The sequence below is a fragment of the Petaurus breviceps genome, unplaced genomic scaffold (assembly GCF_028583685.1).
Source record: "Petaurus breviceps papuanus isolate PSGF00001 unplaced genomic scaffold, PetGlider_PUasm1.0 174, whole genome shotgun sequence".
NCBI classification, from domain to species: domain Eukaryota; kingdom Metazoa; phylum Chordata; class Mammalia; order Diprotodontia; family Petauridae; genus Petaurus; species Petaurus breviceps.
Window position 1 is genome coordinate 23,866,722 of NW_027185761.1, and position 27,247 is coordinate 23,893,968.

At 42.4% G+C, this 27,247-nt stretch overlaps 1 protein-coding gene across 1 annotated transcript in view; it reads right to left on the reverse strand.

The window, feature by feature from the left end:
- Positions 1-4,839: 4,839 nt before the first annotated feature.
- SLC6A1 (solute carrier family 6 member 1) overlaps positions 4,840-27,247 on the reverse strand; it is a 59,568-nt gene continuing 37,160 nt past the window's right edge. The window contains exons 7-16 of the mRNA XM_069083946.1: positions 25,257-25,389; positions 21,335-21,469; positions 21,080-21,183; positions 20,125-20,249; positions 13,684-13,796; positions 12,448-12,579; positions 10,211-10,313; positions 9,693-9,793; positions 9,015-9,182; positions 4,840-7,380 (exon numbers count right to left, since the gene is read on the reverse strand). Coding sequence (XP_068940047.1) covers positions 7,276-7,380; positions 9,015-9,182; positions 9,693-9,793; positions 10,211-10,313; positions 12,448-12,579; positions 13,684-13,796; positions 20,125-20,249; positions 21,080-21,183; positions 21,335-21,469; positions 25,257-25,389 — 1,219 coding nt within the window. The 3' untranslated portion in view covers positions 4,840-7,275. The remainder of the gene's footprint in view (positions 7,381-9,014; positions 9,183-9,692; positions 9,794-10,210; positions 10,314-12,447; positions 12,580-13,683; positions 13,797-20,124; positions 20,250-21,079; positions 21,184-21,334; positions 21,470-25,256; positions 25,390-27,247) is intronic.

Consider the following 27,247-nt stretch of genomic DNA (forward strand, 5'->3'; position numbering starts at 1 on the left):
ATGCTGATGATAGTAAGTGTGTGAAGTGAGCTATTGAACCTGGACCTTTCTCCTCTAAGTCCAGTGCTCTAGCTGCTATTCCACACTGCCTCTCTCAAATCACATGGTTGGGAATTCTTTAGGGATCCATCCAGTGTGCTGGGAGGAGGGGGTTTGGCTCTTCTCTTAATATTTCCTGCTCTGCCCCCTGCCCCTATGCTGGATTTCATATCCTCATCCTGCTGTTTCCTTGGCATGAACATGTCACCAACTGGGGGTAGCCCTCTCTGTCCTAGAACAGAAAAATCAGCTGCCTGGCCAGTGATCTCCAAGCTCCTTGTTCCTCTCTTCCCTCTCCAGCTGTGAGCACCCCACTCTCTTGCCTGCCTTTCTTCAAAGCTTGTTCTGCTTCTCTTTGTTCTGTGCACAATGCTCTTGGAAGGGAGAATTGGATAGGGCCAGCTGCGATTGTCTTTCCAAATATGAGACTGATAAGGATTTGGGAGGATGGAGGAAAATGGCAAACTCATTTAGGGGCAGATCTCATACTGGGAAGATGGGACAAAGGCTGGGGGATACAGAGAGAATGGGGAGCAATTAGAGAAGAAAGCAGGGAGTTTTGTTCAGTAGTAGCAGCCTCAGGAGGAGGGAGGAAGCTGAGATTCAATTCATAGATCAGGGAGAGTATAGGGAGCTGCAGGGGATTTTAGAGTTCATTTCATCAACCCTTTCCCTTTATAGAGGGAGATACCTAGTTTCAGAGAGGGGAAGTGACTTGCATAAAATCACACAGTGAGTCAGTGGTAGCTATGGGTTTCATCTCAGGTCTTCAGAGTCTTTTTTATTGTTGAGGAAATTAAAGTGAGAGAGAGAGGGGAAGTGAGTTGCTCAAGATCACACAGTTGCCGATTTGGGATGTGAACTTAGGTTTTCTGACACCAAATCTAGCACTCTTCTTCCCATACTACCCCGTTTCTTCCTCTTGAGAATACTGATCTGCAGTATTGTTCCCACTAAAAAGAACCTTTGAAGATATACAGCTTTAAACTTTCTCCTGAACTTGACCTGCATTTCCCATGGCTTGTTGGACAGCTCCAGTTAACTATCCCATAGGCACCTTGAACTCAGCATGCTTGAAACAAAACTCATTATTTTTGGTCCCTTTCAAACTGTTCTTTTTACAAACTCCCCCATTTCTGTTGATGGCACTACCATCCTTCTAGTCATACAGGTTGGGAATCCTGGTGATGTATCTGTGAAATGAGAGGGTCAGATCAAGTGACTTCTAAAGTCCCCTCTAGTTCTGGATCCATGATCCTATTAAATGAGCCACCCTTCTGCTCATATGGGTTTGAAATCTTGGTAGTATTATCCTTGACTCCTCATTCCCCTTCATCTAACACATCTAGTTACTTGCCAGATATTGGCATAACAAATCTTGAATTTGACCTCTTCTAACCATCGCCCCTAATCTGGGTCCTTATTACTCAGGTCTGACCATGTCATCTGTTACTCCAGAGAGTCAATTATTCTAAGATGTAATTGAAACTCCTTTCTGTCTGGCATGTAAAGCTCTTTACAACGTGGCCCATTCCTCCCTTCCCAGTTTTCTTATATATTGTTTTTTAGCCATTTCAGTCATGTCTGACTCTTTGTGACTCCCCCCACCTCCTTTTTTGGTTTTTGTGGCAAACATACTGGATTAGTTTGCCATTTCCTTTACAATAAATATGGCCCCTTCCTCCTTTTCCCATCTTCTCATACATTGTTGTTGTTCAGTCTTCATGATCCTTTATTTTTTGTTTTCTCATTAAAAATACTGGAGTGGTTTGTCATTTCCTTTTCCAGATGAAGAAACTGAGGCTTAAGTGACTTGTCCAGGGTCACACTAGTAAGTGTCTGAGGTTGGATTTGAACTCAAGGTCTTCATGACTCCAGGTTCAGCTCTCTATCCACTGTGCCACCTACCTGGGCTCTTATATATTACTCTTCTCTTAGACCCTACATCCCAGTGGTACTGTCCAACTTCCTAGTTCTCCTGGCATACTGCAGTAGCTGTTCCCCATGCCTGGAGCCCTATCATTCCTCATCTCTGCCTTTTGAAATCTCTGGTTTCCTTCAAGATTCAGTTCAAATTCTACCTTCTATGTGAAGCCTTTCCTGACTCACTGCAGTTACTGCGCTCCCTTTCAAAGCTATCTTGGATTGATTTTGTATGTGTTCTAAATATATCTAAATATGTGTATGTTGTCACCTCCATTAGAATGTAAGTTCCTTGAGGGCAGGGGTTTCTTCATTTGTGTCTTTGTATTCCAGTGCCTTACATAGTGCCTGGTACAAGGTACATATTTAATAAGTACTTATTGATCGATTAAAGTTTGTACAACATTTCCTTTCAGCAGTCTCGTAAAGGAGCTAGACCCAATATTCTTTTTTTTTGGAGGGGGGAAGGTATGGCAGTTGGAGTAAAGTGACTTGCCCAAAGTCACACAACTAGTAAGTGTGACAAGTGTCTGAGGTCAAATTTGAACTCAGGTCCTCCTGCTTCAAGGACTGGTGCTGTATTCACTGTGTCACCTAGCTGCCCCTAGACCCAATATTCTTTAAACCTTTTTATATAAATGAGTGTGGATTAAGTCAGAGGACTTAGGTTCAAATCTTATATTTTTCAGCTACTATCTCTGACAATATGAAAGTCCCTTAACCTCTCCCGGCCCCAGTGTTCTCATCTGTAAAATAGAGCAATTCAATGACATGACCTCCAAAGGCCTTTCTAGCTCGAAAAATCTGTTTTTCTAAGATGAGGAAACAGAGCCTTGGAGGAATAGTACACATCAGAGCTGAGATTCAAACCTAATTCTCTTCCAAGTGCAGTGTGCTTTCCATTGCACCACATTGCCTCAGCAAATGACCATAACTGTCCCAAAGGGAAATGGGCTGCCTCATGAACTTGACCCCAACTTCAAGCAAGAGCTATATGACCTCTTGTCAGGGAAAGTGATTGGTCAGGAGCTGGAACTGATGTTCTCTAAGGGCAGGGTCTCTTACTTATCCAAACATCAGCACCAAGCCCACTGCTCTACTTATAGAAAGGTTTAATGAATATCTCCTGTCCTTTCTAACTCTGAGATTCTCTGGTCTCTCTTAAAAAAAATCCAGTTTGTAATGAAGTCATCACTTCTGCATTAGTCCCTTCCTCCCTTCCCTCATTCCCCATCCTACTCCTTCCACATCATTTATCCTCTTTCTTTCCTCCCTCCTTCCCCTTATTCCTCTTCCCTTTCCTCCCATGCCCTTTATTTCTTTCCTCCCTTCTCTTATTCTCCATCTTTCCCATCCCACATATTTTATTCTCTCCCCCTTCTTTCTTTCCTCCCTCCCCTTATTCTTTATCCTCCCCTATTCTCTCTCCCTTCTTTCTTTCCTTCCTCCCCTTATTCCCCATCCCACCCCTTCTACATCCTTTATTGTCTCCCTCCCACTCCTTTCCATTGTCTCTCTACCGCTTTCCCTCCCCTCTCTTCTCACTGCCCCCACAGCACTCGTGGGCAGGATGCCAGGCAGGAGGTTGAGGTTTTGATGCCTGTGGGGGAGGGCACTAAAGGAAACATGAGGGCGAGTTGAGGACAGAAAAGGACATGCTTGGAGTGGGAGCTGACAAGCTGGAGAAGGGTGCTCAGGATCCTTAAAGGTCTAGAAACTGTGTTGTACTCAGATCAGATGAAGGAACTGAGATAGTTAGCCTGGGGAAGAGAAGCCTTGGGGGCGAACAGGGCATGAAAGCTTTTCTCAGATATCTGAATGGCAGTCCCATGGAAGAGTAGACTTCCTTTATGGGGTTGGGACTGAGCTTGTGACTTCATTGGTACTGAGCATCCCCAATGAGAGAAAACTCCCTCTACCACAGCATGGGGAAGTATTTGCTTTGAAGAATTGCCAGCTTTTCTGACAGATAAAGTGACTTGCCAATAGCCAGTATGTGTCAAAGACAGAATTTGAACTCAGGACTTCCTGTCTCTAAAGGAAGCTGTCTGTCCAGGGCCATAAGCTTCCTCTTTATGTCTTGCACAAAGTTCATGCTTAAGAAATACTTGTAGAGTGGGGCGGCCAGTTAGCACAGCGAGTAAGAGCACCGGCTCCAGTGTTGAGAAGACCTGGAGATCGAATCCCGGGCTCAGACACTCAGCACCACACCCAGAAATAACTGGCCGTGTAACCTTGAGCAAGTTACTTAACACTGATCGCTTAAAAAAAAAAAAAAGAAAAAAAAAGAAATACTTGTAGAAGTGAGATGAACAGAAGGAAGAACTGTTTAATAATTATACCCTTTCAACAACAGAATGAACTTCCTCGTAAGTTAATGAGTTTCCCATCATTCCAAGTGCTCAAGTGGAAATTGGATGAGGCGGGTCAAGAATCCTGTATAAGCTATTCCCTCAAGGGCAGGGTATTAAAATACATGGGCTCTATAAGCTTAGGATATAGGGGGAGAGTGGAACCAAACAGGATCATAGGTTTAGAGTTGGAAGTGGTCTTAGAAGTCATTTGTGTCCAAGCCCTCAGAGAAGTTACATGACTTACCCCTGATTACACAGCTAGCAAGTGTCAGAGGCATGATTTGAACTCAGGGCTTCCTGACTCCATATATCTTCTTTTCTCCTTAGTAATTTTGTTGAGGGTCAACCTTGGGACTAAAGGTCATCCATAACTGCTTAGTCCCCCTTTTCCAAACCCTGGGGCAACTCCATTCCTATTGCCCTTTGAGTTCTCATCATACTGTGCATTATTGGGGAGAAGGGTCTTGTTTCAATAAGAAAGAAAGAACAAGGCAAGAACATCAAGACTCCAGGGAAACAAAGGTATCATATAATGTACCTTTATTTGTCTCTCTAGACTCTTGGAAACTTACATAACAATCGTGCTTTAATTATGACACCATGTATAGACAGTTAAAATGCATTTTCATTTATAAATATTTTACATTTGGTCCATAGAACAGGTCTTTTCTTTCCTTCTAAATAATACTGTACTCTTTTAACAGGCTCTGTATATATTTTTGAATATGTATATATTACATATATATTTTTATATAGAGATAAATTTGCTTGGTGTTTCTGAGAATAAATTCCTTATTGCAAAAAGCATATATGATAATACAATATCTGTTTTTTTTTCTTTCAGGGCGGATACTACAAAAAGTTACAGTTATTCACAGTTCACACAGGAGGGCTACAACACTAATTTTGTGCTATATATGAGACATCTGGACAGAAACCAGCTCAGGGACTTCTCTCCAGACATCTTACTTACAAATGTTTACAGTCACACATGAAATACTCGACAATGAGCTTAGAACAACATGGGATCTGCTTAACATTCAACACGAGAGAAAAGGTGGAAGAGGTTTAAATTTTATTCTAATGGAAGTCCAGAGACATCATGGGAATGATGGCTTGATAGCATGAGATTATACTGTGGTGGGTTTCTTTTTCTCCATCGTAAACCCCAAAGATTTACAAGATGTCTTTGTTTCATAATAAGTTCAGCTATCAATATTTCAAATGCCTTATGGTTGAGGCTATATTACAGTTTGGAAATGGTTTCAAAACTATTGAACAATGTTTTGCAAAGTGAGACTGGGTATGATGCAAGCAGAAATAGATGTGTATGTGTTGTATTTATATATATTATATATGTATATATGTGTTTTCTACAATAATGTGCTTAACATTCTGAGAATAATACTTTATTGCAAGAATGGGTATATATTGGTCACCTTCAGACAAAAACGACAAAAAAGATAAACTGAGTCACAGTTAGTTACCATATTTGTCACAGGTTTGCCCTATGCAGTTTGAGGGCTCACTAAGGATTTATTTATGATGCACAGAAAGTTGGTCGCAAAAACATGCTGCATCACACAGTTCTCTCTCTCAATCAGACACTGGAATCCTTCAATTTTCAGATGTCTTACTTGGAGCCCCCAAAGGAGAAATGCTCTGTGAATGGAATATTAGTATTTTACCGAGAAACTGTCCTCATGCCATGGCCACCGTCATCTTGCCACTGCTACCGACACTGTCACTGCAACAACTGTGATCAAGATATACCTTCTTAAAAGGTAAAAAAGCCCCCCAAAACAACCCAAGTCCCCCAAACCAAAAGGTTGTGTGCATGTGTGTGTTTTAAATCTTTGAAGTGCTGCTGGGGTCCCTGGTGTAACATTGGTGATTTTGTTAGGGCCCTGGAGACCAAACTGGCATCAGCAGGGAGGGAATGGAGGAAAGCCCTTTACCCCTTTATAGAACTCAAGAATGATGGTGAGAGGCTGAGGCTTCAGATGTGGTGGTAGGGGAAAGGGAGAAATGAATGGACAAACAGGTCAGAGCTGAGCCTTGGACAGGCCCTTTTAATTTGGCTAAATCTGCAGCTGTTTTGTACTTTTAGTTGGGCATCTTAGGACCAACACAAGATGGCACCACCTCTGCTGACTTTCAGCAATGGGACATTTTTGCCCCTGGAATGGTTGGAAAAAAATTCTTTTGTGTTTCCTGCACCCACATAGGAAAGTAAGAGAGAAACAGGCTGATCATTAGAAAAGCCTGATTGGCAGTTTCCTTCTGGGGATGGAAAGTTTTGCTGCAAACAGCTCTAGAGAAGGATTAAGCTTGTGCTCTAAGAAACAGACCTTTCTGATCTGATTTGGGGCGGGTGGTTTACGTCACTTTGCTTAAGCTGCCTCAAAAGAGAGAAGAATGCAAGAAATAACCAAAGGATAGAGCTGGTTACAGACACCTTAAGGGCAAGCTTTCCTTGGAAATCTTCAGCATACAAAATACTGTATTCACACATACAAAACAGCTTTCAAATGGAATTGAACTCCTGCAAAGTCAGAGATAACAGTCATGGGTAAGAAATAGGTCACGAAAAGGATGAAAAAAATCCATAGCACAGAACCCCAAAGCATTGGTTGTGCCATAAGGTGGGATAAAAATGCCCTATTTGTTAATTACAAATTCCATAATAATTCAATTCTTATTGAGAAAGGATTAAAAACATGAACAGTCTGTGGATTGCTGGAAAGCCGCCAGTCGTTTCTACCCACTGGAGCCCACCAAATGGTCTGACAGTCCCCACGTCACTTCCCTTTGAGTGGTGATGGTCTCTTTTTTTGCCACTAGAGGTAGGTTGATCAATAGTATCTTCAGACATCAATTTGTGGTCATGTTCAACCAGGTTGGATTGTGTGATAGTTTTCTCCAGCGTCCTCTCGGTCTTGGTGCCATGGGCAACCTGCTAGATGTAGGCTTCTTTGTTTGCTGAATTGCTTGACTGGGGCTGCTCCGGCCCATTTTCTGGACGAACTATATCTTCACTGGGCTGGATCATGACCTGGAGGCGCTGTGGGGTGGGGGAGGGGAAAGGAAGGTATGAAGATACCTGGGGGTGTCCTCTAGAGGTCACTGAGTGGGCACTGGACTGAGCTGGGGCATCGTAAATGGTGTCTGAGGAGATCAAGTCCAGCCTTCTTTATACTAGAGGTGTTTAAAACATTGTCCCTGTTTAAAACACTCCAGACTTCAGCCAGAAACAGATGAAAATGTCATTGGGAAATATTTAACAAAATAAATAAAAAATAAAGTAAATAATAAAAAAAATCCTTTAGATAATGGCATTTTAAAAAGTAAGTCAACATATGACCTGTAGGAATCTAACATCCTAAAGAAGTTATGTTCTGAAAGGCAAGACCACTGCACTTGGGAGTCAGTCCTAAGATCTGGGTTGGAGTCATAGGAGTTGTGTGATCTTGGGTAAGCAGTTTAGGCTCTCTACACCTCAGTTTTCTCATCTATGACATGGGAATAAAATATGGGCACTACTTTGCACAAATAATGGACTGAGTTCTGAACTCGAGTCAAGCAGGGTTCAGACTCTACTCCTGAGGCTTAGACTTTAAGTTAGTACCTTAAGCCTCTCTGAGCCTTGATTTCCTCATCAGTCAAATGGGGTTAAAAATACCTGTAGTCCCTCCACTCAGTGTTCTCATAAGGCTCCAATGAGACAATGTTCAAATGTTCTTTGGAAACCTGCATATTTACATTTATAAAAAAACAGTAATAACAATGGCTCACATTTATATAGCGCTTTAAGACTGGAACATACTTAACAAATTCTAGCTCATTTGAACTTTACAATAACCCTGGAAGGTAGATACTATTATTATTCCCATTCTGGAGATGAGAAGACTGAGGCAGCCCTACAAGTCAAGTGACTTGCCCAGGGTCACACAGCTACCAAATATCTGAGGCTGCATTCAAACTCATCTCTTCCTGACTCCAGGTCCGTCGATCTACTCACTGCACTAATCAGTGGCATATATGTACATTTCTATGTCTAGGTTACCCAAATGTGTATATGCACATGTATGTATATACATAAGCATATCTGTACTCACATGAATGTGACTATAAACATGTGATATAAAATAGGTCTATAAACATACATGCCCACATGTCTCTATGTACATATGCATACATATGTATACATGCATGCACACACACACCCATATGTAGACCCTCAAAACGGTACATATGGTTAAAGGACTTACACGTGGTCATATAGCTAGTGTATATCAGAGATAGGACTTTAATTCAAGTCTTACTGATGCCAAGGTAGGCCCTATATACATGAGGCCACATTGCCATATAAATATTAGCCATCCCTATTATAATACCCTAATTCCCAAGGTTGTTGTGAGGACATCTTTGTAAATCTTAGAAGTCCTATAATAACTAAATTATTTATTTCATTAGTTATGTTACATCATGTTGTGTCATGTGTGCTAGTAAACTCCTAAGGGGCAAGGGCTATGTCTCACAATTCTCTTGTATTCCTGTGACACCTAATAGTTTCTCAGAAAATATTTGATGATTCTTGGGTGAAGTGAGGGAGGAGCTTTTGGTTGAGCTGTGGTCCAAGGAGAATTCGGCTTAATGAGATAGGTTGGGTTGTGCTCCCAGGGACTGTGTCCTTACCTGCTTTAAGGAGCCCTTTAAGGTCAGGAACATGTAAGCCATATAGCCAGGAATAAGGACCATGGAAGACAATGCCATGAACCAGCCCACACCTTGCCCCCACTTGGGGAACACATAGTTGCCCATGGTTAGTGGAGTCATCTGTACTGCACTGAAAATAAAAACACCCTGGGAAACAAGCATATAGGTTAATACAGGCAGTTGGTCAGCCATGTGGGCCTATACTATATATCTCTAAAACCCCTTGCAGAAACAGACTCTTACAAGTCCCTAAAGGGAGCTTTATCATGCTCAGGTCTCTCTAAATGGGGATACCATTCATGATGACCAGTTATTCTAGAAACTCCAGGGGAGGTGACCCTATCATCAGGACTGGGCAGCTTTCCACTATGGTCTTGGACCACTTTGTGGGGCACATAAGTATGAGATTTTGGGCAGCTTTCAGGTCCCTCTGGGTGGAGGGATTGTAGGACTTTGCAAATCATAAGGATCCAAATCCAGCTGAATGCCTTTCTTGCTAAAGAAGAAATAGGGTAGGAAGACAAGCTTGTACAAACAAGCCAGGAATCCCTGGATATAGCCCTAGCCTCTCCTGGTGGACTGGACACCCATTCCTTTCCACTACCAGAAGAAAGTTCTCTTGCACCAAGTGAACCTGGGTCCAGGGATCATCCTTACCGCCACGATGATTGGAGTAAAGAAGGACCAGCAGAGTTTCCACCAGATGCAGGGCCGGGAACCAACCATCTCTTGGATGTTGTCATAAAACCGGTTGACCCCTAATAGGAGAGGAAAATAATGTCAATGATGAGATTCAGGTAGGGATCCTGCCTCATCCCCAAAGAGACTTGAGTCTGTGGACCCTCCCACAAGAGGCTTGTTGGGAAAAAAAGAGGGGGAATTGAGACCTAAAGGAGATAATGCTCAATTGATGGCAGAATTGAGATAAAAAGTTTCAGGACACTTAAGCTAGTGTTCCTTTTTATCATACTGTGTTGCCTCCTCTCTTCAAGCTGAATTAAAAGTGTAGGTACACTGAAGTGGAGGAAGGGGGCTACTTTCCCACAGAGTCTGGGTAGGACTGATTGGACAGAACTTTCTTGGACTCAGACCAGCGCATTCCCCTCTGTCTTTTAATCTTCAGGAGCCAGGGAGGGAAACAGGGGAGAGGCAGGGGAGAAGAACAAAGCACTCACCATAGCACCAGGAGATGGAAACACATTCAAAGAACACCAGGAAGAGCAGACTCATTCCGCTGGCCGAGTAGTAATCAAAAAGCTTGAACACATAGATCCCACCCTGAAAGAGCAGGAGAGATTCCCTCGGAACTCCGGGAAGCTTAGCGGGAGTCGCTGAAGACTAGGCTAAAGACTAGGACAGCAGGGAGAGCCTGGAAACTTACACTCAAACAGAAGGTGCAATCGGGGGAGATTTCCTGTGCGAGAAAGGCTGAGGACTTTGGTTCACTTTTGGCAGGTCTAGTGTGAGGAACAAGCATTGTATAATTTAAAGCGGTCTTTCAAGGTGTGTGTGTGTGTGTGTGTGGGGTGTTTTCTATGTGGATTTGGAAAAAAAAAAGATTAAGTGATTCTACAGAAAAGCTGGAATTTAGACCTTTCACCTCACAGCCAGAGGTAGGAAGATGGACGCCATAACTATCTGGAGTCTTAATCTCCTAATAACATTTAGTTAATAGAACGAGGTGTATTTTGATGTGGAGGTGATTAGGGATAACTTTTTAAAATTTTAATTTTATGAGTCCAGATCTTTGGTTTTATTGGTGTAGGGAGTAACTTAGTACGGAAACTCCCCCCAGTGATGCGTATCATTAACTCGTCTATAATTTATAGTCTTAGAGAGTCTCCTGGGGCACTGAGAAGTGACTTTTCCAAGGCCACACAGAGGGGATGTGTTAGAGGTGAGATCTGAATTTAGGTCTTCCTGACACCAAAGCTAGTGCTCTATCCACAATGCCATGCTGTCTCTCAAACAGTAATCTAGTAGGTTGTATGCAGCCCACAACACTCTTGGGTGTGGCCCAAGCCAGATTAAAATGTACTTGGGAAATATTTAACAAAATACAATAGAGCATAGATGATGTTGATATGTGTTTTTCTAAGACAACATAAGTCCAATGGGGATGCTTATGCAGAGTCTAGCCACCCCCATTTCTTTTTGCATTTGATACCTCTGGTTTAGTAGATTATAAAAGATCCAACTTTGATGAATATACTTGTTCTAGTAGACCGAGTTGCCTGGCATCTCTGACTTGAAAGAGAACAAAATCCTGCTTCTCCACGGAGTCTTCTCAGAGAGTTCTAGCCCTAAGAGCTCACTCCCTTCTCTGAACTCATGTACCATTCACTCAGTCATGGTTTCCATCACTCTGGCATGAGCCCAAGACTACTTTTGGATTGTTCCTTATAAAACCTTTTGCTGTGTTCACAGGGGGCAGAGACATGGGGATTTGTTTTACACATCTCCATGATGACCCAGATTCCCAAGACTTTCTGCCCCCTGTCTGTTTGGCCAAAGACTGGCTATGTGTGGATTGTGACTGAACTCTCTCATGATTTGTTAATGATGGGCAGGTTGGTATAATGGAGAGAGAGCTGGCCTGGGTACCAGAAAGACCTGGACTGAAGTCTTGCCCCTGACTCGTGCTGCCTGTGTGACCCTGGGCATCTCCTCTTGGTTCCTTACTTCCCCCTTTGTTGCTCCAGGCAGTGCTTTATGACTACAAATGGCAGAAGAGGTGCTGATCTGCACCGGTAGAGGGCATTTCCTCATCTAGGAGTTCCTACCGTGGTAAAATCCCTACTATCGGCTTACTGTTATTCTCCTCAAATAGACTAAACAATAAGCTCCGTGAGGACAGGGTCTGTGTCTTCTTCTTCTGTATCTTCTAAAAGCACCTAACTCTGAGCTAGGCAGAGTGGGAACTCAGTAAAAATATTCTGAATGAATGAATGGAGAAAGGGAGGAATATTACTCAATAAATTCCAAGGGTCTTGGTCTTTGCTATGAAGTCATGCTATTGTCTTCTGGACTTTTCCCAAGCCCTCTTAGGTAGTTAGGTGGCACATTGTACTCAACTTGGCAAAGTCATGAAGACCTGAGTTAGAATCTAGCTTCAAACACTAGCTGTGTGACCTTGGGCAAATCACTTAATCACTATCTGCCTCAGTTTCCTCATCTGTAAAATGGTGATAATAATAGCACTGATAATAATAAGACCTGCCTGCCAGGGTTGTTGTGAGGATCAAATGAAACAATAGACAGAAATGCTTTGAAAAACTTAAAACACTATATAAATGAAGGCTATTATTACTAAAATCAGAAGTCTCTAGGGAGAGGCCCTGGGTACAAGGAGGGGTTTGGAGGGGGGAAGCAGAGATGGAAGTGGCAGAAGATAGGAGAAAGTAACACTCACCTGAGTGATGTTGGAAAGACCAATCAGGTAGGAGACAATGCACACGACAGCAATGAAGAGCTCCCTTCGGCTACGGAGCAATCTTGGGAACTCATCAACCAGGGCTGTAATGAACCCTTCCACAGTGCAGAACTTCCGGGAAGGTAATACAGAGGAGGTCAGTGTCCTTCCTCAGGGACCTCATTGAACTCCCCCCCCCCCCCCCCCAACAAGTCCCTATCTCATTCAGAGTGATTGACACGAGGAGCAAATGGTCCTGGCTGTCCTGGGGGTCCTAGATTTAGGAGAAGACCTAACATCCCCATACATTCTCCCAAAGTCATTCGCCTCCAATTCTGCTGTTTGACCCTACCCAGAGTTCTTTTTGGCTAGGTTTGACACAATAATGCCAAAAATCATGAACCAAATTACGGAGATGTCTCTAGGAATAAAGATTTTGTCTTTGGTTAAAGCTTCCTTTGTGTTCTAATTCTCAGGAAACCTAGTAGGGTGATACTGTCAAGCAGGTTCCAACATTTTAATAATGGAATTATCTATCTTATTAGGTAGGGAACCTTTTGTCTCAGGCAGTACTTTTGTCTCAGAAAGTACACAGTCAGGCAAAAAGCATTTATTAAACACCTATGCCAGTCAGTGATAAACATTTATTCAGCACCTACTGTGTGCTGGGCACTATGCTAAGTGCTAGGGATACAAAAAGAGACAAAAGCCAGTCCCTGATCTTGAGGAACTCACAGTCTAATAGAGAAGGTATGTCCACCTGTCAGGAATGGTATAGAGAGAATTTCTGTATTGGGTGTGATTCTAGATGACATGACTCTTAAGGTTCCCTTTCCATTGATTCTAGATGACGTGACTCTTAAGGTTCCCTTTCCAATTTAGATCCTAGGATCACATCACAGCCTGTAGCCAGGGATTCCCAACCACTAGATGCCCAAATCCTAGAAGATCTTCTACCAGGCTATTAAGATAATGTCATGCCATCCAGCCATATCCCTGGCACAGTGCAAACATAACAGGCTTTGGATGAGAAAACTGGTGCCTGAATCCCACCTATCACTTACTACTTGTGTGACTTGGTCAAGTCATTGACCTCTAGGTCTTGATTTTCTCATCTGTAAAATGAGAGGTTTGGATTAGATGATTCCTAATACACATTCCAACTTTAAATCCTTTTTATCTTATGAAGTCAGAGAGTAGGCTGCAGAGGGAAAAAGCGAGGCAGGGAGTCCTCACCTGACTGTCGATGCCTAGCATGAGCAGCATAGAGAAAAAGAGGATGGCCCATAGTGGGGAAATGGGCAGCTGGGTTACTGCTTCTGGGTATGCCAAGAATGCCAGCCCCGGACCTGGAAAAGATTAGATTCAATTCAATTCAATTTGCATTTATTAAGTTCCTAACTTAACTTCCCTTCTATATATCTCTTCTCTCCTCCATGAAGATGTTCAACACCATGGTGAAGAAGGCCTATATCACCTCAAGCCTGGACTATGTCAATAGCCTTCTGATTGGTCTCTCTACCTAAGTCTCTTCCCACTCAAGTCCATTGCCCATACAGGAGTCAACGTGATTTTCCAAAAGCCTAGGTATGACCATGTCATCACTTGTCCAGTAACCTCCACTGGCTCCATGCCATCTTTAGGATTAAATAGGACATTCTTTCGTGTTCAAAGCCTTCATAACATGGCCCTTCTATGCCTTTCCTATCTTCTTGTGCCTTACTCTTTCCTCAAAATGAAGTCTAACAAGCACTGGTCTCCTGGCCATTTCTAGCATAAGACACTATCTCCCAACTCCAAGCATTTTCAATGATTGTCTCTCCCATAGCTAGAATTCTCTTTCTCTTCATGTCTACCTCCTGTCTTCTCTGCTTCCCTCAAGTCCTAGCTAAAATTCTGCCTTTTACAAGAAGACTTTACCAGGTCTCTTTAATGCTTATGCCTTCTTCCTTCTGTGGATTATATCCAGTTTATCCTGTATATCCAGGATATATCTTGTTGGTATTTTTTTAATATAGCTGTTAGCATCTTGCCTCACCTGTTAGACTGGGGTTCCTTGAGGAAAGGACTGGGATTTTTTGGCCTTTCTTTGTATTTTTAGTGCTTAGAATTGTGCTTGATACATAGTTAACACTTAAATGCTTGTTAATTTATTTGAACTCTGCATTGGCAATGAACTGGGAACTTGAGGATCAGAGAATACTATTGCCCTCTTTCTGTGATAGCCTTGGGAAGGCTTCTCTTGGCATGAAGCAGAGCAGAAAAGTAGGCACCCCCAGACCCATGAAGATTTGGGGTGTTCAAAACATTAGACTTGAGTTAGAGGTCCCATACTATTTACGGTGTAATCCTGGACAAGTAACTTATTCTTTGGGGGTCTGTTTCCTCATTTGTAAAATGAAGGGGTTGGACTAGGTTACCTCAAACATCTCTCCCAGACTTAATTCCCATGCATCTTCTGACCTGCCAAGCAGTAAGACCTGCAGTGGCCACCACTTTTATTAATGAGTGACTTTCAGGTAGGTGGCACGATAGATAGATTGCTGGGATTAACATCAAGAAGACCCAAATTCAAATCATTCATCAAACACCCATTTTCCATGTGCCCCTGGGTGGGTCTATTAATCTCCATCAGTCTCAGTTTTCTTAACTGTAAAATAAGGATAATTACAGCACAATTTCACAGCATTGTTATGAGGAATAAATAAGAACTGCTTCAGTTTCCCCAAAACTATAAAACGGGGATAATAATAGCAACCACTTCAGGGTTATTGCAAGGATCAAATAATATATGTATGGAATTTTACACTCCTATACAAATGCTTCTTCTTTTTCTCCTCCTTCCTCCTCTTCCACTTCCTCCTCCTCCTTCTCCCTTTAAGGTTCTATACTTGATACAATGTGGATAATATACAAATGACATGGTTTCTGCCCTCAAAGAGCTCATAATCAATAGTGATGCTAAAATGTGCACAAACCACCACACAATCAGTATATAAAAGGAAAAAAATGTCATGATATCAGAAGGGGTCAGGCTGAACAAATCAGGAAAGGCTTCATGGAAGAGATGGCATTTGAACAAGGGCTTCAGATATGTGTGAGGATGCTATTCATTGTTTTCTACCCCAACTTCCCAACACATACTACTTTTGGTCCCCTTTCATTCATGTTGCCTTTGTCTTAATTTCCACCCCAGCTGTAAACAAACCAAGGCATATTTACCTCTTACCTCTCCTTTGAGGGTCAATCCAAATGTCACCTCTTCCAGGCAGTGTCTCCTGATTCCTCCATCCCACATCGAGCTCCTCTTCTCTGAGCTCCCAGAGCCCTAGGTATCTGTACCACTGTCTTTTGCCCTGAGTAGGTTGTTTTGCAACGTGGGCTGTTTCTTACAGGTGTTAGTTTTGTCTGCCCAACTAGACTATAAACTCATTGAGGGCAGGGACTATCTTTGTATCCCCAGAGCCTAGTGAAGACAGCTGCTCCATAGATAACTGTTGTTTAATTAGTAATTAAGGCCTCTGTTAAAATACACACATAACCTGGGAAAGGTAACTCACTAACATGTTGTCCCTAGTGTTTTTAGATGGGTAGTGGAGAGGGAATGTGACCCAGGAGGGGCAAGTTTTGATGGGGTAGAGGGGATGAATTAGGGGCTGGGAAAAGTCCCATAGGCAGAGACTTGTGGCTATAATATCCCTCCCCACCCCCATACATCCCTTTGTTTGTTCAAGGCCCAGATCAAGTTCATCCTTCATAAAACCTTCCCTGATGTCTTCACCTTGCCAAAATCTTATTAATCTAATCACACAGACATCTGAATGAAGAGGGAGCTAATGAGGGCTGGGGTTTGAGATCCCCAGGAGGAGCAGTGGATAGAGAGCTGACCTTGAGTCAGGAAGGCTTGAATTCAAGCTGAGGCTCAGACACTTACTAGCTGTGCTACCCTGGGCAGGTCACTTATCCTCTGTCTGCCTCAGTTTCTTCACCTGTAAAATGGGGATAACAATGACACCTATCTCCCTGGGTTGTTGTGAAGAGTTAATATCTGTAAAGAACTTTTCAAACCCTACAGTGCTACATCAATGTTAGCTGCTGTAATTTGTTTATCTCCTGGTTTCCTTACCTTGCATTCATGCTTCATGAACATACAATAGTCTTTCATTAAAAAGTTTTTTTGGATGGTGACTGTGACAACAATTCTCATATTACTTCCTTCCCAATACAAAAACACATACAGCAATGGATGGGGCTTGGAGGTGCTTCTGGTGGATTGCCTTCTGGTACAGTGAACATGATTCTTTGGGCGACCAGCCCCAATCCCAGACTAGCTCCAGGTTGTGGCCTCTCCAAGGTTGTGCACCCCATCAAAGGCAAAATAACAGCCTCTTAGGGCTTTATTAATAAGAAGGTTTCTAATTTAGGACTTCTTAGCTAAGGGCACAATAGCTAATAGATTTGTGCTCAAACTTCCGAGAACCGAGAGACTGTCAACTGTGAATCCCAAAATACAGAAAATTAATTATCTTCTCTTTGGTTCCTTCTCTCTCCTCTGACTTCCTGCAGTATCTATCGTCTGTATCACTTATCCCATATTGACCTGTAGGGTAGTTATTTGCATTTACTACCCCAATTAGATTACAAGCCCCTTGAGGGTAGGGTCTACATCCTTTTGCAATTCACTTATATATTGTGCTTTCTTCATAGAAAGGAGGGCAAATAGGATTAACTATTTAGGCAATTAGGATAGGCAAACTTCAGCCCAGAAAGGGGAAATGATTTATGAGAAAGAGCACTAACTCTGGAGTCAGAGTGCCTGTGTTCAAATCTTGCTCCTGAAGCTTACAACCTTTGTGAACTTGGATGAATCACCTAATCTCCCTTAGCTTCAGTTTTCTTATCTAAAAAAAATAGGAGATTGAACTACATGGTCCCCGAGGCCCCCTGTCAGTTCTAGATTTGTGACTCTAAATCCCATCTCCAATTTTACTCTTTGTATGACCTTGGGAAAAGTATCTAATGACCCTAGTCCTTAGTTTCCTCATTTGTAAAGCAAAGGGGTTGGACTAGATGGTCTGTGAGATCCCTTTCAGCTTCAAAATCCATTATAGATAGAGTTGGAACTCAAACCTTGGTCTTCTCAATTCAAGTCTGGTATTCTTTCGTTTGCATCCCACTGACTCAATCTGACTTTTCTTAGTGTCTTCCCTTCCATGAGACCTGGCACAGTACTTCAAATGTGACAGGGGATCATTAAGTGTTTGTTGATGGAATTCTACCAACTCATGCCCAAACTCTTTGAGGAGGGGGAGCTAGAGAGCAGAGAGAAAGAAGTAGGTAAGGAGAAACAGTCTAGGAATATGGAAACCTGAATTCCATATCTGCTACTATCTCTCTATGCCATATTACCTCAACTACAAACTGAGAGAGGTGGGCTAGACCAAGGGGACTTAGCTTGGGATCCATGGGTGGTCTTCAAGGAATCTATGAGCTTGGATGGGAAAAGAATTACATCTTGATTTTCACTAAGTTCTAACTGAATTTTAACATTTCCTTCCATTATTAAAATGTTTTCTGAGAAGGGGTCCATGGTCTGGATTCACTGGAGAGTTGAAGAGTTCATAGCGCTACAAAGGTTAAGAACTCTGAGATTAGATGATTTTTAAGGCATTATAGATTTGAACATTCTATGGTCTATCATTTTCTGCTCTAATAGTTGATATTCTAGCATTCTGTGTTCCAAGATCTCTCTCAGCTTTGACATAGTTAGAGTAGAGGTGCTTTCCAGTTCTTATATTGTATGTGCTCAAGTTTCTTCCAGCTTCAACTTTTTTATGTTCTATGGCATTTTCTACTTCTTTTTCAACAAGTTGGCTTTGATATCTTAGAAATGCAAAACAGGTTACAAAGTAATGAAATAAGAAACATTAGAAAAAGACTGTGAAGGAGTGAAACAAACCATGACCTCTCATCCTCCACTTGGGTTCTGTAACCTTTTTCTCGGAATAGGAGAGAACATTGAGGATGGGGGGAACTAGACATACCTAAAAAGAAGAAACATTTATTGAATGACAGAATAGTATGGGTGATAGGTATGAGGAGCCTTCCTTGAGTGCCTCAACTGGATATGTTCTCGCCCTCTGATTTTTAAAACATTTTGTATTATTTTTATACATTTAAAATTATATGATAATTATTTGCATGCATGGCTTATTCCTATTAGATTTATGATTGCTGTCTTAAAACATTTTGTTGATGGGACACAGGATCAAAGACCTAGAAGGGACCTTGGAGGTCTTTTAATTAAATCTTCTCATTTTTGCAGATGGGGAAACTGAAGCCCGCAACAATTGAAATGACTTGCCCGTGGCCACACAGGCAATAAGAGAGAGGTCAAGATTTGCACTCAGGTCCTATGACTACCAGTTTAGCATTCTTGTTTCTGCATCTCAATTTACAGTAGTGTTCAATGAAATAGAAATTGGACTAATTCTACATATCTCCAGAATTAGGTACAAATGGATTGAGAGAGTGAGACAGTTACAGAGAGGGAAACCTGTAAATACAAAAGACTTTTAAAAATGGTCATCATGGTCCATAAATGAAGTAGGCTGGAGAAAGAACTGACATGACAGACTGAAGCATACTATTTTTCCTCTCCTCTCCTCTCCTCTCCTCTCCTCTCTTCCTTTTCCTTCCTTCCTTCCTTCCTTCCTTCCTTCCTTCCTTCCTTCCTTCCTTCCTTCCTTCCTTCCTTCCTTCCTTCCTTCCTTCCTTCTCCTTCCTTCCTTCCTTTCTTCTTTCTTTCTTTCTTTCTTTCTTTCTTTCTTTCTTTCTTTCTTTCTTTCTTTCTTTCTTTCTTTCTTTCTTTCTTTCTTTCTTTCTTTCTTTCTTTCTCTCTCTCTCTCTCTCTCTCTCTCTTTCTTTCTTTTCCAAAATGACTAATATGGAAATGTTTTACATGATTGTACATGTATAATCTAGATCAGATTGCTTGCTATCTCAGGGAGAGGGGAGGGGAGAGAGGGAGGGAGGGAATTTGGAACTCAAAATTTTAAAAAATTGTTAAAAATTATTTTAACGTGTTATCAGGGGAAAACAAAATATCATTAAAAAATGTTGTGGGGATCATTTGTGCTTTATGTTATTGTTGGATTAGGGGACAGCTAAAGTCCCTTCCAGCTGTTAGATTCTGTGATTCTACCATGTAATTGGCTGATTTTCCTTGAGTCATTTTTCTTGGGAAACAAAGTATTGGTACAGGGTGGGAAGGATGGTCATTCCAGCTCACTAGACTTAATGGTTTTTGTCTTGGATTCCTGTGTGTCTGGTTTTGAGGCAACACTGTGTAGTGAAAAGGAAGTTGCATTTCTGAGAGTCAGAAGACCATGTTTTGGTTTAGCTCTATCACTTGGCCAACTTGACACCAAGTCACATCATCTATTACAATCTCAGATTCCTCACCTGTGAATGGGGGGGGTCTAGATGATCTAGACATTTTGATTTTCTAGAAGGAAGAGGCTAGGTCATCTTCCTCCCAGAGTGTCTAGGACCAGACCAGACTAGAGTCAGAGATTAACATCATTATGTAATGCCTTTTCAAGCAAGTTTTCCTTCAATCAAGTCTGATCGCAGGGGTTGCCAGGGAAACATGGGAGTTAGGACATGGTACCTGACCTGAAGCTGCAACATCAGCAATTGGTCTCTTGGTCACATTTGCCATAAAGCCCACGATGGAGAAGATGACAAAGCCAGCAAACATGCTGGTGCAGGAATTGATACAGCAAACAATGATGGAGTCTCTGAAAGAAAGAGAGCAAAGGGGGTCAGAGGGAGATAGTGGTGATGAGGGAGAGACAGAGAGGGAGAAAATTGAGCTGGGAACAAGGGTCATAGAGGACAAGGAGATAGAAGGATCAGAGATGATGAGAGTGAGGGGATGATATCGGAGACAGATTGGAGTTAGGTAGAAGGAAAAGTTTGGGAATAAAAGGGCTGCTGGAAAGAAACAGAGATAGTGAGAGGACGAGACCAGAAAGGACCCAGAGAAAGAAGACAGGGATGGAGGAGGGGTGGAGACAGAGGGAGGTGAAAGATAAAGAATGGAGTTAAAGAGGGGTGAAAGAAAGGGGGAATACAGGAAGTATATCGAATTATTGAGGGGATAGGGCGAAGAGAACATAAGTGAAATATAGGGCTAGAGAGGAAATGGAACTGGAGAAAGTGAGAGGAAAGTAAGGGCTAGAAAGGCAACAGTTAGAGGAAATGGTTACAGATAGGTGAAAATGTCAGAAAGACTGTTACCAAAGGGAAGAGATTTGGGGGGGATGATGAAGATAGGGGGAAGTCAGAGAGGGGGGCTGGGGTATGAGAGGAAGAGACAGAGATAGGGACAGAGACATAGAAAGACAGAGAGACAGGGAGACAGAGATAGAGAAAGAGAGGAAGAGTGAGAAAGAGGGAAAAAGAAGAGAGAGAGGAGGAAGAGGAGAGAGAGAGAGAGAGAGAGAGAGAGAGAGAGAGAGAGAGCACACAGGGGAAAAGTAGTGAGGGACTAAAGACAGAAGGAAGTTAGAGAAAGGAGACTGTATGAAAGAGAAAGGCAAACACTTAGGTGAAGGGCTTTTTCTACCTGTAGACATTGTTGTGGAATGGGTTGTAACTCCCCAGGGCAATGAGGGATCCAAGACCCAGACCATAGGAGAAGAAGATCTGAGTTGCTGCGTCCAGCCATACCTATTGAGAAGATGAAAATCCCATGACTCCTGGCCTGAACTTGTCTGGTGGTGCCAACTTTACAGCCAGACCTTGCTATTCTGGGACCCGGAAGTCCTGCATGCAGAGTAGGAAGGCACCTGGCCTGGGATAAGGGGGCCAGTAGGCTCACCTCTGAGTCAGACAGCTTGCCAAAGTTGGGAGTGATGTAGAAAAGGATGCCCTCTCTGGCTCCAGGCAGTGTCACTCCTCGGAAGAACAGAATGATGAGCATAATGTATGGGTACGTGGCAGAGAAGTAGACCACCTATTAGGGGGAAAGACTGTGTCAGGCAAGGCTCACTTACCACTACTCTGCAACATGTATCCTCTCTCCCAGTGACGTGGGTCTCCTCAATTGTCCGCCTTTCTCATCAACAGACACATACTATGAGCTCATCTGTTTCTTCTGTCCATGCTGTTCTCTGACCTGGCAAGCCCTTCTCTCTATTCTTCAGCTAGATAAATTCTACCCACATCCTATCCATCCCTCAGATCCTGCCTCAAGCCTCCTCCAGGAAATCTTCCTGTGTTAGGAAGCAAAGTAGCACATTAGAATTGGGTATATTAGAACCAGTCTAATGATCTGGATTATCGACACTGGAGGCAGAGAGGTGTAGAAAGAGCATTGGAATTCGGTCGGTGGATTTGGGTTTTGTAGAATCTCAATTCTGTTATTTACTACATGTGTGACTTTGAGACAAATCAATGAATAATTTTGGCCTCAGTTTCCTTGTCTATAAAATGATGATTGCTAGGTTCTTTTCAACTTTAAAACCCTATGATACCATACAGTTGTAGCACTAACAATCTTATTACAAGCAATTCTTCACTAGTTATGAATTATAGAGTGTAAACTCTTTGAGGGCAGGGGCTTATACTTTTCTGTACTCTACTGATTCTCAGACCATTGTAGGCATCAGTCAATTTTTGTGTTGGCTGACTAAGTGACTGATTCAATGGCTCTATTCCTAGCTAGGTCAGACCTCAGCATTAGCCTCAGGCAAGATGTGATGGAGCCTTCTCCCTTTTCAAGGAAATGAAGGGCAGCCCCTACCGTGGGGAGGCAGCATGATACAGTAGAAAGAGCGTTGACTTCAGAGGCAGAGAATCTGGCTTTAAATTTTGCCTCTGACACTTAATACACGTGTAATCTCAGACCAGTCTTTTTATCTTGTTAGACCTCAGTTTCCACATCTGTAAAATGAAGAAGTTGGCCTCCTGAGGCCTCTAAGGTCCTTCTAGCTCTAGAGGAATGATTTGTTGATCGCAGGACCAAAAATGGCCTTAAAGACAGACACTAGTGGGGAGCATGTCTTTCTCTCCTTGAAGCTAACCATCTTCCTCTTATTCTCTGTTGGCTATTTGTGCAAATTAGTGATAAGCCAAAGAGGTGGCCCCTCATTCTTAGCTATTGCTGAAAAGAATAAAAACTACTAGGGGCAATGGGGAAGTTGGCCTTGGCAGAGTTAAGCTGGTAGAAGCCATCATGAAATTAGGCCATCTCATTTAGCAGCTTAATTAGACTTGTAGCTCCCACCATCCTGGGAGAATGAAGCTTTTTATTAGCTATGGTGAGGTCCGAGAGCAGAATTCATTAAGGCTGACCTGTACTCATTACCCCATCACTGCCTGTACTGAATAGCTTCCTCCTTTTCTTACTATGCAGGAAGGTCATGGATGGACACGTCTACAGGCCAGCTCCTTAGGCAGTACTTCCACCTTCTTGTGGGTTTATCTCTCAGGGGAGAAAATATATAGCCTTTCACTAGGATGGATGAGTATGCTGAAGCCATGTGGCATTGGAGGGTCTGGTTCAGAGAGGGGAGTGGGACATGTCAGTGACCTGCATCCCTCATCCTGCCCTTTCCAGGAATCTGAGTGCTCCTGGGGGGAATTGTTTAGTGGGTCAGCTTCTTCCCCCTCTATTTCTGTACTGCATGGGGCTGGTAACTCTGCACAGCCCTCCCTCACTTAAATCCAATCCACTCGTATGTCATGGCATCACCTCCTGGATGTCAGTGTTCTTCGAGAATGAAGGACAAACTACAACATGCCCATAAAGGAGTGAGCCTTGTCCAATGGTGCACTCACCATTTTTAGTGAGCACAGAACACACTGGTCCCCTTGCCAAGTATCTATACAGGTTTGGGTTATTTTTCTTTATGGAAGGGATGCTTATTCTTTAGATCCTTCTTGGGTTTGAGGTTTCTGAAACAGACAACGGGAAGGTCCACAAAGAGACCTGACTGGCTTGAGTATGCCAATGGACAGGCACTTGACAGTTCTGGATTTACTAACCTACAGCTGTCTCCCTGGTCAATAGTAATGATCTAGCCCACTCAAGGTCAGCCTCTTCAGAGAGGTCTCAAGGGCATACAACTGACCAAAAGTAAGGATGAAGTAAGAAGCCTTGACTGAAAGTTGAAAGATCTAGACCCAGCTCTACTCCTTACTCACTCATTATATGACCTTGGACAAGTCACTTTCTTTTTAGGGATCTCTATTTCCTCAAATGTGGCAGGCTGGACCAAATGATATGGAAGGTGCCTTTCAGTTCTGAGATTCCATCATCCTCTGATTCCTTCCGGGAAGTCATCTACAGGTTTAGAAATAGGTTTTAATTGAATCACACATTTCTGGGACACCTGGACTGTTTTTATATTCAAGGCTTTCCTTGGAAACGGTGACGTTTCCTGGTTTTAAAGATTTAGAAACTGAGAGATCATAGGATCATAGTTAGAGGTGGAAGATCACTCAGAAGTTATACAATTCAACTCCTTTCAAGGTTAAATGGCTTTTGCCCAAGGTTATCCAGATAATAAGCAGCAGAGGCAGTATTTAAAATCACATTCTCTGACTCCTGACCCAGTTGCCTTTCCATTGTACCATACTAGGGTATGGGGGAGCTGACTAACTTATATCTAAGGCCCTTTTCAGGTCTTAAGATTTAGATTTAGAACTGTAAGTGACCTTAGGGACCATTGAGATCAGATTCTTTGTTTTACAGTTTAGGAAACTGAGGCACAAAGATGTTAAATGATTTACTTAAGATCATACAAGTAACAAGTGTTTGAGATAGGATTTGAAACTCTATTGCTTCATAGTTTTGATGATTTGGAGGTAGAAGTATCCTCAGTAATAATCCATTCCAACCCCCTTTATTTTAGACAAGGAAATTGAGACCAGAGACATTAAGTGATTTGCCAAAGATTACATAGTAGCAATTGGAAGAATTTGGATTTAAAACCACATCTTCTGAGGGTCAAGTGGATGGTACAGTGGATAGAGCACTGGCCCTGGAGTCAAGTGAACCGGAGTTAACTCAGCCTCAGACACTAGCTGTGTGACCCTGGGCAAGTCACTTAACCTCGATTGCCTCTCCCCAAAAATACAAAAAAGAAAAAAATAAAACCACATCCTCTGACAATAAATCCAGTCTTCTTCTACTGGAGGTTCCATCTTCTCTTTCTGCTCCATTGATTTTCAAAAGTAACTTATCTAAAGCTTAAAACCTGACTGAAATCTTAGATTTGTAGCTACCTGTACTGTGGCCTTGGATAGCCTAGGCTGGAAGGGTCCATTTGGAGATATCTTCAAGAAAGCAACCTGTTTCTTTTTTTTTTTTGCCTTTTTTTGGGGGAGGGCAATTGGGGTTAAGTGACTTGCCCAAGGTCACACAGCTAGCTTTTTGTGTTAAGTGTCTGAGGCCGGATTTGAACTCAGGTCCTCCTGATTCCAGGGCCGGTGCTCCACTCACTGTGCCACCTAGCTGCCCCTAAGCAACCCATTTCTTAGAGAAATATACCCGTTTGGGAAGAAAGGCAGTCCATGAAAGAATGTTCTATATTTTAGCAAAATGAGTATCACCACACCTGGAAACTACTGATAAAATTAGTTTTTTGTTTCTGTCTTTTAGCTTTGGGGGCACACACCATATGAGAATTCTAGACTTGAAAAGGACTAGTGACCCTCTAGTCTAATTACCACCCAGTGTAGGAACCCACAAAGCCTATGAGAGATATTTTCCTCCATCTAGAGCAAACACAGCTTACCTTTCCAGTCCAGCCAACACCTTTCCAGATACAAAAATACACCAAGATCCAGGCGATGGCCAGGGTGATAGCCAGTGGCCATCGGATCTGTCCTGGTTTCTCCAATCCGTCCGTCATCTGATGCATGTTGCGCCTTAGGGAAGGTGGTGGAGGGGACAAGAAAGAAACATCTCTATTAGGATTAACCGCCCTTGTGACAGAGGGGAGAAGGGCAAGAAGTGGGGAAGAGGGTTATCTTATATTAAATGAGGAAGGGGGGTTAGAATTAGAAAAGAATAGGTTGGAGGAGGGGGTTGGAACTGGTGATTAGGCAATTGGCAAGATACTACTCTCTTAGTTTTCCTATTTGGTTATTCTTTCTCATTCTCCTTTGATGGACAGCCATCCAATTCCTCTCTTCCTATTGTCCTTGGCCTGCTTTTCTTCTTCTCTCTCTACGTCCTCATGAGACCTTCCCTGATAAACCTCAACTTCTAGCTGGCTCTGCACCACCCCCACCACCAACCCTGGTACTTTATATCTCTTTTGTTTACACTTATATATGGATATGATGTCTCTCCTATTACAATTGTAACTATTTAAGGGCAAGGTCTGTTTAATTTTTTGGTCTTTGTGTCTTTAGTGCCAAGCGCAGTTCTTGGAATGCAAATATTTGTTTGCTTGATTGGTTGATTAGATGTCTCTTCAGATCCCATGGTTTCGATGACCATCTCTCTGCAATTGTCTCTGAGATCTAGATATCCAACCTCAACCTCTTTCTCCTGAACTCCCATTCCTTTCTCACCAACTACCTGTCAGACATGTTTAAATGAAAGTCTTGTAGCTATCTCAAACTCAACTTGTTCAAAACAGAGCTCATTATCTTAAACCACCTTCTCCAAAATGGTGCAATTTTGTGTTGAGGACACCATCATCCTTCTAGTCAATTAGGTTTGCAACCTTTACTCTTCCATCTCCTTCACATCCTATGTTCGATAGGTTCTCTATTCATATTAGTTCTCCCTTGATAATATATCTTGCATTCATTTCCTTGGCAACCATCCTGCTGCAGGCTCTCATCACCTCTCAACTAGACTACAGAAATAACTTCCTAATTGGACTCTTGGTTTCCAAGCTCTACTGTCTACAGTCCCACCCCCACATTTTCTTGTTGTACAGTCCTTTCAGTTGTGTCGAATTCTTTGTGACCTCATTTGGGGCTTTCTTGGTAAAGATACTAGAGGGGTTTGCCATTTCCTTTTCCAGCTCATTTTACAGATGAGGAAACTGAGGCAAACAAGATTAAGTGACTTGCTCAGGCTCACATAGCTAAGAAGTGTCTGAGTCCAGTTTCCAACATAGTCTTTCTAAAACACATCTGACCTTATCAATCTCCTACATAATAACTGTCAGAGGTTTCCTATTATCACTGGGACAAAAATTCCTCAGGTTAGTATGTTATAATGTGTCTTCATAATGTGTCTCCAGCCTTCCCTTTCATAATTAGTTCATGTTACACCCCTTTACCCAATCTGTGCTCCACTTCAATAGACCAGCTTGCTATTCCCATTTCCCACCTCTACATCTTTGCACAGCTTTCCCCCATGCTGGTGATGGACAGACTCTGACAGATCCTTCCAAGAAGGAAATATACTCTCTTCTTACCTCTGACTCTTAGAAACCTTGACTTATTTCAAGATTCACTTCATGTGCTATATCCTGCTGGAAGGCTTTCCTAATACCCCTGGTATATGATTAGTGCTTTCTCTCTTTCCTCAAATACATATCTGTTTACATGCTTTATTCCCCAACCCCACTCCCACCCCCTAGTAGCGTGTAAGGTTCTTGAGGACAGATATAGTTTTTTTTTGTTTTGTCTTTTTATCCCCTGTGCCCATTATAGTATTTCATACATAGTAGGTGCTTAATAAATGCTGTTGAATGGAAGGAAAGGCAGTCTTTTTTTGAATGTACAGAGATTAGCATGTTGGGAAGAGCACTGGATTTAAAAT